This window comes from Ictidomys tridecemlineatus, chromosome 8 (assembly GCF_052094955.1).
Source record: "Ictidomys tridecemlineatus isolate mIctTri1 chromosome 8, mIctTri1.hap1, whole genome shotgun sequence".
NCBI classification, from domain to species: domain Eukaryota; kingdom Metazoa; phylum Chordata; class Mammalia; order Rodentia; family Sciuridae; genus Ictidomys; species Ictidomys tridecemlineatus.
In genome coordinates, this window is record NC_135484.1 from 54347974 (window position 1) to 54363384 (window position 15411).

General features: G+C 38.9%; 1 protein-coding gene across 5 annotated transcripts in view; it reads right to left on the reverse strand.

The window, feature by feature from the left end:
* Positions 1-5563: 5563 nt before the first annotated feature.
* Positions 5564-15411, reverse strand: part of Armc2 (armadillo repeat containing 2) — a 117208-nt gene continuing 107360 nt past the window's right edge. For all 5 annotated transcript variants that reach the window (XM_005330148.5, XM_040283181.2, XM_005330149.5 and 2 more), the window contains 3 exons: positions 14588-14720; positions 13955-14115; positions 5564-6685 (listed from right to left, as the gene is read on the reverse strand). In XM_005330148.5, the coding sequence (XP_005330205.2) occupies positions 6528-6685; positions 13955-14115; positions 14588-14720 (452 nt within the window). In that variant the 3' untranslated portion in view covers positions 5564-6527. The remainder of the gene's footprint in view (positions 6686-13954; positions 14116-14587; positions 14721-15411) is intronic.

Sequence of the window (15411 nt, forward strand, 5' to 3'; positions counted from 1 at the left end):
GAAATTCAGACCAGTGGAAATCAGTCGTATGTACTGGAATGAAAGCACACACACAAGGCCAGAGAAGATATAGAGCCCCAAGAAAAGTTTGAGAGGTTCCAGAATTTCCAGGCAGGTTATCTTCCCCTGCACAAAGCCAGTCTGTAAAAACTGGGAAAAGTGGCTGTTTTATCAAATGCTCCAATTACAATATCACAAAGCATACAAAAGTACAGGGAAACATGGTTCAATCAAAGAAACAATCTCCAGAAATGAACCCTAAAGAAATGTAGATCTCTGAATTGTCTGACAAGGAATTTTAAACAACTGTCTTAAGAGATGATCAATGATCTGAAAGAACAGAGACAATTAAATAAAGTCAGGAGAACAATGAACACAATGAGAATACTAATAAACTGCGAAAAAAAAGAAAAAGCAAATTCTGGAATTGAAAAATTCAATAACTTAAATTTTTAAAAATCACAAGAAGGGTTCAGCAGTCGATTTTATCAGACACAAAGAACAAAACAGGACAGGTCACTTGATACCAAGACAGAGAAACAAAAAGAATAATGAAGAAAAGTGAAGAAGTCTAAGAGACTTATGGAACCACCATCAAGCCAATACACACATTATGGAAGAGAGAGGGGCAGAAAGCTTATTTAAAGAAATAATGCCCATTCTCTAAATGTTCCAAACAATATAAATTTGAGGAAAGAAACAAGCATACTAATTCAAGAAGCTCAATGAACTACCAGTAAGATAAAGCCAGAATACTAAGACATAACCACAAACTATTGTAAGTTAAAAAAAAAAAAAATTAAAAAGCAACTCATCATTTACCAGGGAGCACTATAAGATTTTAGATTTCTCAGCAGAACAGAACACAGAGCAATGATATATTCAAGGTGCTAAAATTAAAAAACCAAGAATATATTCAAGGTGCTGAAATTAAAAAAACAAAATCAGGCAAAAACAATTCTTCAAAAATGAAGGAAAAGTTAGGACTTTGTCTCCATGCTGAGGGAGTTCATTACCATTAGACCAACCCTAGGAGAAATGCCAAAAGGAATCTTACATGTTAAAGAAAAGGGACACTACATAGCAATACAAGACCAATGAAAATATAACGTTCTCCGGTAAAAGTAAATATGTAAACAAAGATAGAAACTACAATAATATATGTTTATTGTAGTTTTTGCATTTACATTCACTTTTATTTAATCTTGCATAGAATTTAAATAGCAAAAGCATAGAAATAAATCTATATTAATGGCATACAATATATATAGATATAATATGTAAACTGAGGTACATGCAAAGCTATAAAGGAGTTTTTATGTGGTTCAAGTTGTTACCAGTTGAAAATAGATTGTTGTAACACATTAAAATTTTTTGTATAATTACCCATGATAATCACAAGGAAAATATCTCAAAATATACACAAGGAAATGAAAAAGGAATCAAAGCACGTAACACATACATGTAAGTAAAAAAAAAAAAAATGCAAACACAAAGGCAGTAAAAGAGGAAATGAGGGACAAAAGGCTATGAGACACAGAAAATAATTATTAAAACAGCAATAGTAAGTTCTTTCCATTCAGAAATTGTGTCATATGGAAATAGACTGAACTCCCCAATCAAAAGACTTATATTGGCTGAATAGATTTTTTTTTAAAGATTCACCTATATGCTATTTATAGGAGACTCACTTAGATCTAAGGACACACACTGGTTATCATTTGCATAGAATTTTAGCCTGAGAGAGCAGAAATGGCCACACTCATATCAGGCAAAATAGATTTTAAGTCAAAAACTGCTACAAAAACCAAAGACAGACTCATTAGCATCACTGAATGATAAAAGGTCAATTCACCAGGAAGTTATAATAATATATGCACCAAATATCAGAGTTCCTAACTATATGACACAAACATTGACAAAACTGAAGAAATAACATCGTACAATAGAAGGAGACTTTAATACCTCACTTTCAATAATGGACAGAACCACCAGACAGAAGTTCAAAGAAAAGAGAACTAGAATAACACTATAGACCAGTTGCACTGTAAAAACTGTAAACAGAATACTCCATCCAATGACAGACAGATACACATTCCTGTCTAGTGTACATGCAACATTCTCTAGGATTGAATAAAATAGGCCATGTTCTTTTTTCTTTCTTTCTTTCTTTCTTTTTTTTTTTTAAAGCAGGTTGGGGTTTGGAGATTGGATCCAGGGACCTTTTACCACTGAATTACAGAACTTTTTATTTTATTTTGACACAGGGTCTTGCTAAGTTGCTGAGGCTGGCCTCAAAAACTTGTGAAATCTCCTACCTCAGCCTACTGAGTCAGTGGGATTGCACGCATGTGCCACCATGTCTGGCTAAAATAGGCCTCAAATCTTAAGTTTTAAAAGACTAAAATGATGTAAAGAATGTTTTCCGATCACAATGGAGTGAAACCAGAAATCAATTGCAAAAGGAAAACTGGAAAATCCACAAATATGTAGAAATTAAATAACATACTGTTAGTCAAAAAATAAATCACAAGGGAAAGTGGGACATATCTCCAAAGAAAAGAAAATATGCCAAATCAAAACGGATGCTGCAAATGCAGTGCTAAGAGAGAAGCTGGTAGCTACAAAACCTTACATTAAAAAAGATCTCAAGTCAACAATCTCACCTCTCTATACCTCAAGGAACTAGAGAACGGACAAACTAAACTCAAAACTAGCAGAAGGAAAGGAAGATTAGGGCAGAGACAAATGAAATGGAGAGCAGAAAAACAATAGGGGAAAAAAAAATCAACCAAACTAAGAATTGAATTTTTGAATCAACAAAATTGGCAAACCTTTAACTAGATAAAAAGGGAAAGAGATTCAAATAACTAAAATTAGAAATGAAAGAGGAGCGGGTATGGTGGCCACATCTGTAATCCCATCTACTCTGCAGGCTGAGGAAGGAGGATTTCAGGTTTAAGGCCAACCTAGGCAATTTAACAAGACCCACAGTCTCAAAAATAAAAAGTGGGCTGGGGATATAACTCACTGGTAGAGCACCACTGGGCTCAATCCCTAGTACTGCAAAAGTAAACAAAGCAAAAGTGACATACCTAAATTTATAAAACTCTTAGAAGAAAATGGGGGAAATTTTTCACAACACTGGATTTGGCAATGATTCTTCTTGGACATGACACCAAAAGCACATGCAACAAAACAAGAAACAAACAAATGTGCCGCAGTCTGGCTGGGCACAAATCATGAGCCACTGAAGCAGGAACTCCACCAGCACACTCCACACACGCTCCTCTACCGAATACAGCTCCTCCCGGAACCACCAACCGGAAATCCTTCCTCCGGAAATCCCTCCTCCGGAAATCCCTCCTCCCACACTTCCCCAACCAATGGGAACTCTCTGGGAAGGGTGGGGGACAGGGACGAACTCCAAAGTAGCAGGGTGGACAGCAGGGGTCTAATATACAATTGAATACACAGCTTAACATAACCATTACCATCATCTCAATGGCTTGCTGGCATCACCTCTCAACCACTCCGTTCTGGCAAAAATGCCATGCGCCATTCCGACTCGGCTTTGGCTCTCAGCACAAATGGAATTATATTACACTTAAAAACTTCTGACTTCTATGCAAAGGACACAATTAACAGAGTAAAAAACACAACGTATGGAATGGGAGAAAATACTTGCAAATAATATATCTAAGTTAACACCCTGAATATATAGGACTACAACTCATCAACAACAAAAATAATCCAATATAAAAATGGGCAAAGGTTTGAATAGACACTTCTCCAAAGATAATACCTAAATGGCCAGAAAACAAAAAAAAAATATGAAAAGATGCTGAATGTGATTAATTATAAGAGAAACACAAATCAATACCAGAATGAGCTATCACATCATACCCATTAAGACGGCTGCTATAAAAAAAAAAGAAAAGGAAAAGTAACCCATTGATGTAGATGGAGAGAAACCAGAAGCCCTGTACACTCTTGGTGAAAATGTAAAATAGTATTGCCACTATGACAGCAGTATGGAGCTTCCTCAAAAATTAAAAATGGAATTACTATATGATCCAGCAATTCTACTCACTAGGGACTGAACGTTTGTATCACATCAAAATTCATATGTTGAAACCCTAAGGAGTCTTTGGGAAGTAATTATGTCATGAAGGCAGAGCCCTCATGAATGAGATTTGTGTCAGAGAGAGAGAGAGAGAGAGAGAGAGAGAGAGAGATTATACCTACTACATGAGGATTCAGCTAGAAGGCATATATACAAGAGAACTGAAAGCAAAATCTCAAAGAAATATTCATAGCTACATTATTCACATTAGCCAGGATATGGAAGCAACCCAAATTTCCACTGACAGATGGATGGGTGAACAAAATGTGATATATACATACAATGAAATAATATTCAGCCTTAATTAAAAAGGAAGGAAATGCTGTCATACACCTGTAATCCCAGCTACTTGGAAGGCTGAGGCAGGAGGATCACAAGCTCAAATTTAGCCTGGGCAACTTAACAAGACCCTGTCTCAAAATCAACAAAAATAAATGGGGACGTAACTCAGCAATAAAGTGCTGCGCAGCCTGTTTCAGTCCCCAGTACCCAATTTTTTTTTTTTTTTTTAGAAAGCAGGGGATCAGGATGGTGGATCCTATTACATACAATAACATGGATGAACCTTGAGGACATTATAGTGAGTGAAATAATCTAGTCACAAAAAGACGAATTCCATATGGTTCCACTATATGAGATAACTAAAGTAGTCGAATTCATAGACTCAGAAAGCAGAATGGTGGGTGCTAGGAGAAGAAGTAGTACAGGGAGTTTAATGGGTGGAGAGTTGCGCTTTATGAAATGAAAAAATTCTAAAGATCTGTTGCAGAACAACATGAATCTACTTCACACAACTGAATTGTACACTTCAAAGTACTCTGATGCTTTACTTAAGATGGTAAATTCTACATTACATGTTTTGTTTTTAACCACATTTTTCTTAAAAAAAAAAAAAAAAAGCAAGTAAGTAGTTCCAAATGGCCCAACTTGCATAAGTCTGATGGGGATGGGTTTAGTGTGGAGGAGAACAAGTATAATGATCTCCCACCGTGATGTTATGCATACTGAAGAAGGAGTAGTTTTTCGGTGGGGAGGAGTTTGGTTTTTTCTCACTGAAAGTAGACTACATAGCTTGCTATGAATAACACAAGACAAATCCTTAGACATTTTTGGAGAGAGAGAGAAAAAAAAAGCTGATTTCATCTATCAAACTGGATCTTTTAGCATGTCCTAATGGATTATGGACAAAGTGAATGTCCCTGCATGATCTTGCTGTGCCCTAACCAGGGATGAGTCTCAGATAACTCACCCTTGCAAAGTCTATTTGCTTCTGAATATCCTAATAGACTTGACAGCCCATCCCCCCTGGAATGGCTGCCCTTCATCCCGTGGTTACTTTTAAAGTGAGAGATGATATGTTTTGTCCAATAGTAGTAACCTTATTTTTATTTCCATATCTTCATTTTGCTAGTACAGGATAACAATAGTAATCTCAACTTGTCTTTTAGTCATTTATTCAAAGGTCAAATTTATCATACAAAGAATGGCAGACTAATTGCCATGATAATGTTGTAACTTAGTGAGCACCTACTGCAAATTGTGCACTGGACTGGGCAATTGTCCCACTTGATGGTCTATTCTAAACTGTACTTTAAATAGATATTGTTCTTAATTTAGAATGTAAACCCAAGAAATTAACTTACTTGCCCAAGGTCCACACAGCTAGCCTGGGAGTGCTAGGATTCAAATAGGACTGTCATAAACCTAAGCCTGCACTCATTCTAATGCATTCTATCCACTCTCTAGACACAGAGTTACAAGTAGTGTCTAATCAAATCATTTTATTTCAAATGAAAAGAGAAAAATATTCTTTTTTCCTCTAGTTTACTTATTTACTAAAGAGTAGATGGTTCAAAGCAATATTCTCTGCTTTTCCTATTTATTCCTTCTCTTAATATGAGGACAGAAAAATACTGGTACCTAATCAGAAAATTTATTTTTAGACATACTAAAAATTAGTACAGATGCTTTCTATGATAACATGTTCCATTCATGTTGACCACTATTCTTTTCATAGACAAAATTTAACAATCTCCATTGCCTAGTCCATTTAACTTAATGAACTGGTGAGCACTGGAATTCCAAAATTGTTAAATTGGGATCTTAAGACTAGCACTAAATTTTTTAATAGAGAAGAAAAAATTATTTACTTAAAAATGCATATATTTTTCATCTCACATTTCTCATAGCAGAAAATATAACATGTATATGAATTTTTTTTATAATACCTAACAAGAGGAAATGCTTATTTCTTTCTAAAATGTTCAGGCTACTCATTAAAATTGGTATTTGAAAAAACATTCGATATTTGTTAATACTGAAAAATGTTCACAGTTGTTACCACTTCTTAAGAATGAGGGAGACCTGACTTCCTGTTTTTCTCTTGTTAATCTGTGTCGTGTTAGAAAGAGGGAACAGGCAAGGGCTCCAGGAAGGTGTGGTGACTCTGAATTCGGTTTAGAAGCTGCTGTGCCACGGGTTTGAATTCTGTTTCCCAGTGGAGTTTGTGATAGTTTTTTAGGTCTTGGTCAAAACTGCCATCCAGTGCTAGTTCTTCATCTGTATCAGAAAAATGAGAATTAAAGCAATTATTTGAAAATGTAATCCTCTTGAAAAGAGTTGAATTTTTGATGACATGAATTAAACTCATCTTGGGTCACCATTAATAACAACATGACACTAGATAAGATTTTTTGTTTGTACTTTTTTTCAATTTTTTTTTAGTTATAGTTGGGCACAATATACCTTTATTTTATTTGTTTATTTTTATGTGGTGCTGAGGGTTGAATCCAGTCCCTCGCACATGCTAGGCAAGCACTCTACTGCTGAGCCACAACTTCAGCCCTGTTTGTCTCTTTTTTAAGACAGGGTCTTGTTCTGTTGCCCAAGCTGGTATGGCACTCCTGGGCTCAAGTGCTCTCCCATCTTAGCCTGTAGAGCAGCTAGAACCACAGGTGTGTACCACTGCACTCAGCAGAAAAGGCTTTTTTTTTAAACAGGAAAAGTTCTTTACTCTCCATTGTTCTTTACAAATATTTAAAAACAAGTATATTTTAGTCTTTTAATTTAAATGGGCAACAATTTTCTAAAAAAAAAAGATTAAACTGAGCTCTTTTCTCAACTAAATTTTTTTTACATAAATTTGCATCCAAAAGTCAGATCACAATTTATCAGAATAAACAAAGTAAGATTTCTTCCTTACATGCACATTAGAAAGTTAATTATTTCAATAATTGATAGATATAAAATGAGTCAGGAAATGTTAGGAAAGTAGGCCAGTTGAAATTGACACTTTAAATTTTTATGAAGGCCGTGGAGCACACCCATAATCAAAATTACTCAGGAGGCTGATGCAGGAGGATCACAAGTTCAACAAGGCCAGCCTTGGCAACTTAGCAAGACTCTGTCTCAAAAAAATAAAAAGGATTGGGGTATAGCTCAGTAGTAAAAGTGCCCCTGGGTTCAGTCGCTGGTATAAAATAACAACAACAACAACAACTTTCCTGAAGGGTTTGAAATGGAAGTCAGTAATAGAGCATTTGCCTAGCCATCTGTGAGACCCAGGTCATAGCAAAAATAAACTTTACAGAAAATTAGAACTTTGCTGACTTCAAAGCAGCTGGGATATATTTCTTTGAAAAAACAATCCATCCTCACACTCCCCAATAACTGAAAATTGGGGTACTTTAAGAAAGAATATCATACCCAAGCAAAACCATGGATAATGTGGAAAAGCACTAGTAAAAATAAAATGCAAAATTACAACTTTATTCTTAATGCAAAGGCACCCTGAATTCGATGAACATCATAAATATATCCAACCCAAGGAGGAAAGTGAATGACCATTCAAGATTCTATGCTGGCTTGCAGTCAGAAGATGGGCAGACTTCTTAAATAGCAACCACAAAGTTCCAAAAAAAACCATAAATGTTGCTACTTGCACAGTTTGCAAACATTTTTTTCCATAGGGCCAATTAAAACTGTATTTTAAAAATCCTTCATTACTATTTACATCAGATTTTCTACACTGGATATTTGTGTATGCTCAGTGTGTACTTTGGCACTAAGAGATTATTGCCACCACCCAGCATAAGATAAGGGACTGTAGAATCCCAGTATGTACCTTCCCCTCCTCCCCTGCTACAAGTGGACAGCTATGCAGCTCTGAGATAAGCTCCGAGCAGGCATAAACACTTCAGCAAGGCACTCCATGGAGACCCTGTAAGCAAACCTGACTCTCCCCACCCATGAGATAACTAGGGCCTTGATGGGAAGAAAAAACAGTGATGTCTTCAAAGCCCTTCCTGTTCTGCTCTTTCCCAGTGAGAAGAGCCTGCTAGATGCAACGTGACTTTGGGTATCTAGATCAGCTTCTGTGCATTCTTTTCTAGATTTTCTGAGCACTAAATATTTGTTAAGAAAATAATACTCTTGTTTTGTGCCCTTCTTTCCCAGGCTGTTTAGGGGTGAGCACTGTGGCCCAAGAATTTGGTAGTCCCTTCCTCTGCCCAAGGCTTTGCTTGGATTTGATAGTTTTGGTGAAATCTGTTAATTTTTGGATTGTTGTTGTTTGTTTCGTTTTTTATTTGTTTTGCAGTGCTAGGGATGAACCCAGGGGTTCTCTACCACTGAGTGACACCCCTCAGCCCTTTTTATTCCTTAATTTAAGACAGGCTTTCACTCAATTGCCCAGGCTGGAATCCTTCTGTCTTCGATTCCTGAAGCTGGATCACAGGTGTGTGTGTATATGTGTGTGCATCTAGCAATTTCTTTTCTTTTTCTTTAAATTTTTTTTTAGCTGTTGATGGGCTTTTAATTAATTTATTTATATGCTGTGCTGAGAATTGAATACAGTGCTTCACACGTGCTAGGCAAGCGCTCTACCGCTGAACCACAACCCAACCCTCTTTTTTTCCCCTTTTAATCTAATGTTAAGACTGTTACTTTCCTTAAGGTCCAGCCTATACAGAAATCAGTTACTCCATACTCAGATCATCTTTATTACAATTTGGGTTAGACAAGATAATACATTTAGCCAATAGCTACAAGCAAGAGAAACACAGTCTGAAGTTTCAAATACTAGCAAATATATAAAAAAGTATCATATTATCCTGGGTATTAAAATTTTGAACTTGTACTATAAAGAGCAGCAAAGTGATGATTAAAATGTAGATCTATGATTTTCAAACTTACTGTGATTCACAGTTAAGAAATAACATTTTACATCATGACTATATATATACATTTGGACATTCACATATAAATAAACAAATGATAAGACTACTTACCCTTACTACATAGAATAAATTCTAATATTTTCTTTCTTTACTACTTCATTGTTTAGGTTGGTTACAACCAACTAAGTTAATTTCATAACTCACAATGTGAAGAAGCACTGATTCAGATAGACAATGATTCTTAAGCTTTCTTTGTGTACTGAACATTTCAAAATATTAAAATTTGGGAAAAGGTATTAGAAAGTATCAAAAGACTCAAAGAAGCTATGCTCAGTGGTGCACATATGTAATCCCAGCAACTTGGGAAGTTGAGGCAAGAGGATTGCAAGTTCGAGGCCAGCAACTTAGTGAGACCCTAAACAACTTAGGGAGAGCCTGTCTCAAAAAAAAATTTTTTTTTTAATTGAAAAGAGCTGAGGATGTAGTTCAGTGATAAAGCACCCCTGGATTCAATCCCCAGTACTCAAAACAATAAAGCTGCTAGTAATCATTATAACACAAGTATCATTACAGTTCAAGTGTCCTATAGCATAAATGAAATTCCCCTACTCCTCATCTGCTTTTTAGCACAGCTAGTTGTTTGCGGGATCTGTCACTGCCCTGCTCAATCTCTCTTAAGGCACAGTCCTCACCGTTCTAGAAGCACCTACTGGGTCTTTGGCATAGGCCCAGCAATATGATCCTCCAATTGGAAGGTTGGGTCCCATTCCACGATTGTCACAAAACCTGAGTGCCAGGTTCCATGCACCTTATAAGGAGCACACAATGACCCAGTGTTCTGTACATTTGCAACAATAATCCCATCTCCACCTGTCAACTTCCTGAGGAGTTTGTTATGTTCTAGAGAGCCAGGGCCTATCATTGAGATGGCCCAGATAAACACCAACAATGAGTTTAGAAGAAGTGACTGTGATTTACCAGGAATTTTTAGATGATACATTTTTAAGCTTCTTTTCAGAACTGCTATCAACATTTCAACCGCTGTGGAAGACTATTACTCTTTTTCCTAGTCCCACAGCAAGAAAGTTAGGTAACTTTGATGACTGTGTCAGTTGCCTGGCCATTCTTTTCAAAAACAGCACTTTTACCTCAACATGGCTTTTGTGATTTAACAGTTCATCCTGTTTTCAATAGGTGGACACGATAACCTTTATTTTATGTGGTGCTGAGGATTGAACCCAGTGCTTCAGGCGTGCTAGGCAAGTGCTCTACACTGAGTCACAAACCCAGCCCCCAAATAGCCTGTTTTTGAAACTATCTTTGCAAAAGAATTGAATTCAAGTATGCTTTCACCCCATCACATTTCACTTGCTGATGCCCAACTAGCCAGACACAGCCATGACCCTGTCAGAAGTAATGGCTTACAAAAAAAAGCCAAGAAGCAGCATAAACTACATAGCCCCCAGGGCTCAGGCCTCATAATTCATAAGAAGAGCTCTTGGTCACCCTGAGAACTGTCATGCTTTGTCCGGTGACTTGGCTCCCTGATCAAACTGTGTTTATTTTTGTTATCCATATGCAATCTCCTTCCATGGGATGGGGTGGAGTCGGGGTGTACTATATAATGGGACGGCAGAAAAACAAGGCCACATGTTTAATGTCTCAGGAAAAGTCCTAGCTTCACTCCAATATAATCTTAGGTAAGTCACCTAAGCCTTCTAGACCGACTTCCCTCATCTGTCAGTAAACCTCAGAAACATCTTGTGAGGACAAATGAGCATGCTTTTAAAAGTATACAGCACTCTGAGTGCTGGGGGCACAGCCCAGGGGTGGAGCTCTTGCCTAGTGTGCACAAGGTCCTGGGTTCCATCCCCAGTACATCAAATAGAACCCCAACCCTCTCCACCAAACCCGAAAGCCAAGATCGCTATTACAACAAAGATATACCACTACCGCTAGCCAGTCCACAAGCATGTACCTAGCACCTACTTCATAGGAGGGACTATCCTTTCCCAAAGTGGTTCAGTTGGAATGAGGAAACAAACACAAAAACGAGAATACAGGAGAAACCACAGGGCTCATTAACTGCTCTGAAAGGAATGCAGATTCCCATGGGGAGACTATGGCCCTGGGCCTCATAAGCTATTAGGGCCTGCAAGGGCAGCAGCGTCTGCACAGCCATGCAGGGTATAGGGCATGCACAGAGGCCAGAGGCTGAAGAAACGCGTTCAAGCCCAATGTGGCCGCAAGACAAAGTTGAGAAGGGATGGGAGGCAGCAGGCCAGCTACAGGGAAGCCTCCAGGTTACTGCCTCCTCCGGAGAAGCTGGCCACACCCACGCCCTCTTCTGATGGGTCTTCATGCCCTGTGGTCTCATCCTCTGCTTTTCATAGCTGATCACCCAGGCTGAAGTAACAAAGGAAGTCATGATAGCCTGTCACAGAGGCAGCAGCCTTTACACCACAGGAGAATGACTCACTGAGCCAGTCACATCTCCCGGAGTGGGAGACAGAAAAGCGTGCAAACCACAGGGGAGACACGGGAGATGCATACAAGTATGGCCTGGGGAAGCTTGAGGTGCCAGCCGTGACCAAGCAGGAGTCTGGAGGGATTGAGAGGCGGGGAAGGGAGAGAGCAGAGCTGGGTCTCCAGAAAGGGGGCACTGCCACTGCAGGGCCTCTGGGGACTCTGGCTCCTGAGAGCTTCTCCTGGAGGCTTAGGCAGTATTTGTTTCCTGCTTCCTTCTCCCTGTGCATCATTTCCTTAACCTCCTCACTAACCTGGCTGCATATCAGACTCACCTATGGAATTTTATTTTATTTTATTTTTGTACTGAGGATTGAACCTAGGGGCAATGAACCACTGAGACACAGCCCCAGCCCTTTTTATTTATTTATTTTTATTTTGAGACAGGGTCTTACTGAATTGTTTGGGGCCTAGCTAAATTGCTGAGGCTGGCTTCCAACTTGTGATCCTTGCTTCAGCCTCCCGAGTGCCTGGGATTACGGGGGAGCACCATCACATTGGCTCACCTGTAGAACTTTATAAACCACAGATTCTCAGCCTCCCCCCAGAGTTCCTGAAGCAGAATTGCCATGCATGGGCCCAGCGGGTGTTTTCTTTAACTCCACAGCTGATTTCAATATTCTGTCCTTATTGAGAACTGAATTAAGGCAACCTGAGCATGCACTTCTACTTCCTGCACCCTTCACAAAGCAGACTGTGAATCTCAATCATTTAAAATCTTATATTGGTCTTAATCAGTATTTTAAAAACATGCAAAATTGTATTTACCTGGAAAAGCAAACTTCACAACAGCCTAGCAAAACTGTTTATTTGAACAACACCTAGGTCTTGGTTCCTGTTCAGTAATATATCATTACAACACTTAGCATTTATAAAGCACTTTAGCCATCTTTTGAAGACTTGCTAGGTGTCAGACATGGTATTAGGCTCTTGGTACACATCTGCTCATTTACAACCCTAATGACTCTCCATGGATCACCCCCATGTTAGTGGTGATAAAATATAAATTCAGAAAGGCAAAACCAAGGTTTAAAAATTTGTGAGGACAAGGACTTAAACTCAGAACTGTCTGACTACAGGCCTTCACTGTACTCTCAGGATATTTGTTTGAGTCTCACAACTAACTCCCTGGGGCAGGCAGGTATTATCATCTCCTCCATTTTAGGGATATAAAGACAGGCCAGGGGAGGTCCTCTTGTCCAGTCATCCCCAAACCAGACAGGAGGATTTGAACCTGCTGCTCTGACTCATTCCACACAGCCTCACAGATCCAGCAGAGAGGCTGGGCAAGAATGGGCATGGTTCCTGCAAATGGGGAAAAGGATCACTCGTTTACTGACCCAAATCATTTATTCCAGATCAAACTCAGGTTGAAAAAAAAAATTATCCTAAAAATAAAAAAGGTTTAAATATAAGAAATGAACCTCTTTGATTTGACAAATTTCAGTATCTGCCTTTTATGGCCCTGGACCCCACTGTACCCCCAAATAGTTTCACAGACCCTTCTCCACATGACATTTTTAGCATAGTTTCTAATTAAAATGTATAGATTCATTTAAAATCTTGACAATTCAGAGTAGCTTTTTAATCACATTTTCTCAATTACAACATTGTTTGCATACTTTTAAACAACAGATACATTTAGGCTGAGATCATAAATATATATAATATATATTGGGGGAAGGATGCTGGGGAATGGACCCAGAAGTGCTTTACCATTGAGCCACATCCCTAGCCCTTTTAATTTTTTGAGATAGGGCCTCGCTATGTTGCTGAGGCTGGCCTTGAACTTTCAATTCTCCTGCCTCAGCCTTGAAAGCTGCTGGGATAATAGAATAGGGATGCACCACCATGCCCGGATTATGCTGAGATCTGATATTTATGCAGCCTATAGAAAAAAAATTTAAGTCCACAGAATAAATCATGGCAGGATCCAAGGAGTTAAAATCCTTCTGTAACACTTGTAAATAACTTCTTCCAGATATTTCCAAATTATAATAATCTTTAACATTCTCTGGTTGTTTATAGAAAAACAGCCACCCAAATGCAGACCAATCTTTGCCCGTAAAGGTCACAGAAAACATTTTTCTTATCTCACGTTGATAAAACTCACATACTCACTTACTTAAAAATGATGACAACAGGACTAGGAGTGTGTTGGTGTCTTCATCTCCAAAGCACGATGAAGCCTTTGTGATATTCTCACTGAAGTTCCATAAAGTTTTGCAAACCAAGCAGGCCAGCTGCCAATCAGTAGGACCAAAATCTCTTAAACAATCCACCAACCTGAATTAATGAAAAGTCAAATTGAGAAGTTAGTAAGTCAGAAGTTATTACATATTTAAGTAGCCACAAAGTAACAATATCCTTTTTTCTTTTTTTTCCCTTTTTTATCAGGGGTGATGGAATCCAGGGCCTCACACATGCTAGGAAAAAACTGAGCTACATCCCCAGTGCTTTTTATTTTTAATTTTGACACAGGGTCTCACCAAATTGCCTAGGCTAACCTTGAATTTGAAACTCTCATGCCTCAACTCCCCAGGGTACTGGGATTACAGGTGTGCACCACTGTGTCTGACGATAACCCACTTTGGAATTATTTCAAATGTCCAATGGAACCAAAATCTCTCGTTAGCTCCAGCTTGGGGCTTCCAAATGTGAAATACCTTTGCCCCAAATGAATGACAGGAGGTACTTACGCCTCTAGGAAAACTATGTCTTCGGAATCTGAGTCAGGATTCCATGCCTTAAAACTTACTTTTTAATGCCGCCTCCCTCTTTGAGGATGACCCGCTTGTCTTTATCCACAGTGAGATTGAGGAGAACACCACAGGCAGAAAAGCAAATGTCCTGATGCTTAGCATCCAGCAGCGCAATCATGAATTTATGTACTGGGAAGGCAGAGAACAAACGCAGATGGGAGAGAGCTCAGGGGTCCCAGCTGTATCTTGTTTTAGCACAGCACAGGGCAGGCATGGAGCGCAGTGGGATGGCTTAAGAAACCAGAACCCCTGTGAGTGGGCTTATGGGCTTAACCCATTCTTCCTGTTGGTCTTTTAGTCTTCTGTTTTTTTTTTTTAATGATGCTGAGGATCAAAGTCAGGCCTTGTGCATGCATGCTGGGCAAGTGCCCTACCACTGAGCCAGATCCCCTCATTCTTCCTAAGTCTGTATTCATCTTCCAGCAGTGGGTTCCCCAACACTCACCACCCTGAAGCCTGCTCCCCAGCTTCCCTGGACCTAAACCACTAGAACTGACCCAGGTAGCAGCTCCCTGTCCCAGTTGTGATAGGTTCCCTTCTGGTGAAAAAGAGGGAACCTGTGACATCATTTCTACTTTGGGTTATTCTGAAGATACTTTTTTTTTTTTTTTTTGATACCGGGGATTGAACCCAGGGGCGCTTATGCACTAAGCCACATCCCCAGCCCTTTTTGTATTTTATTTAGAGACAGGGTGTCTCTGAGCTGCTTAAGGTCTCCATAAATTGCGCTGGCTTTGAACTCCCAATCTTCCTGCCTTGGCCTCCCAAGCCGCTGGGATTACAGGCATGCGCCCAACCTGAACAGAATTTTGAACCTCCA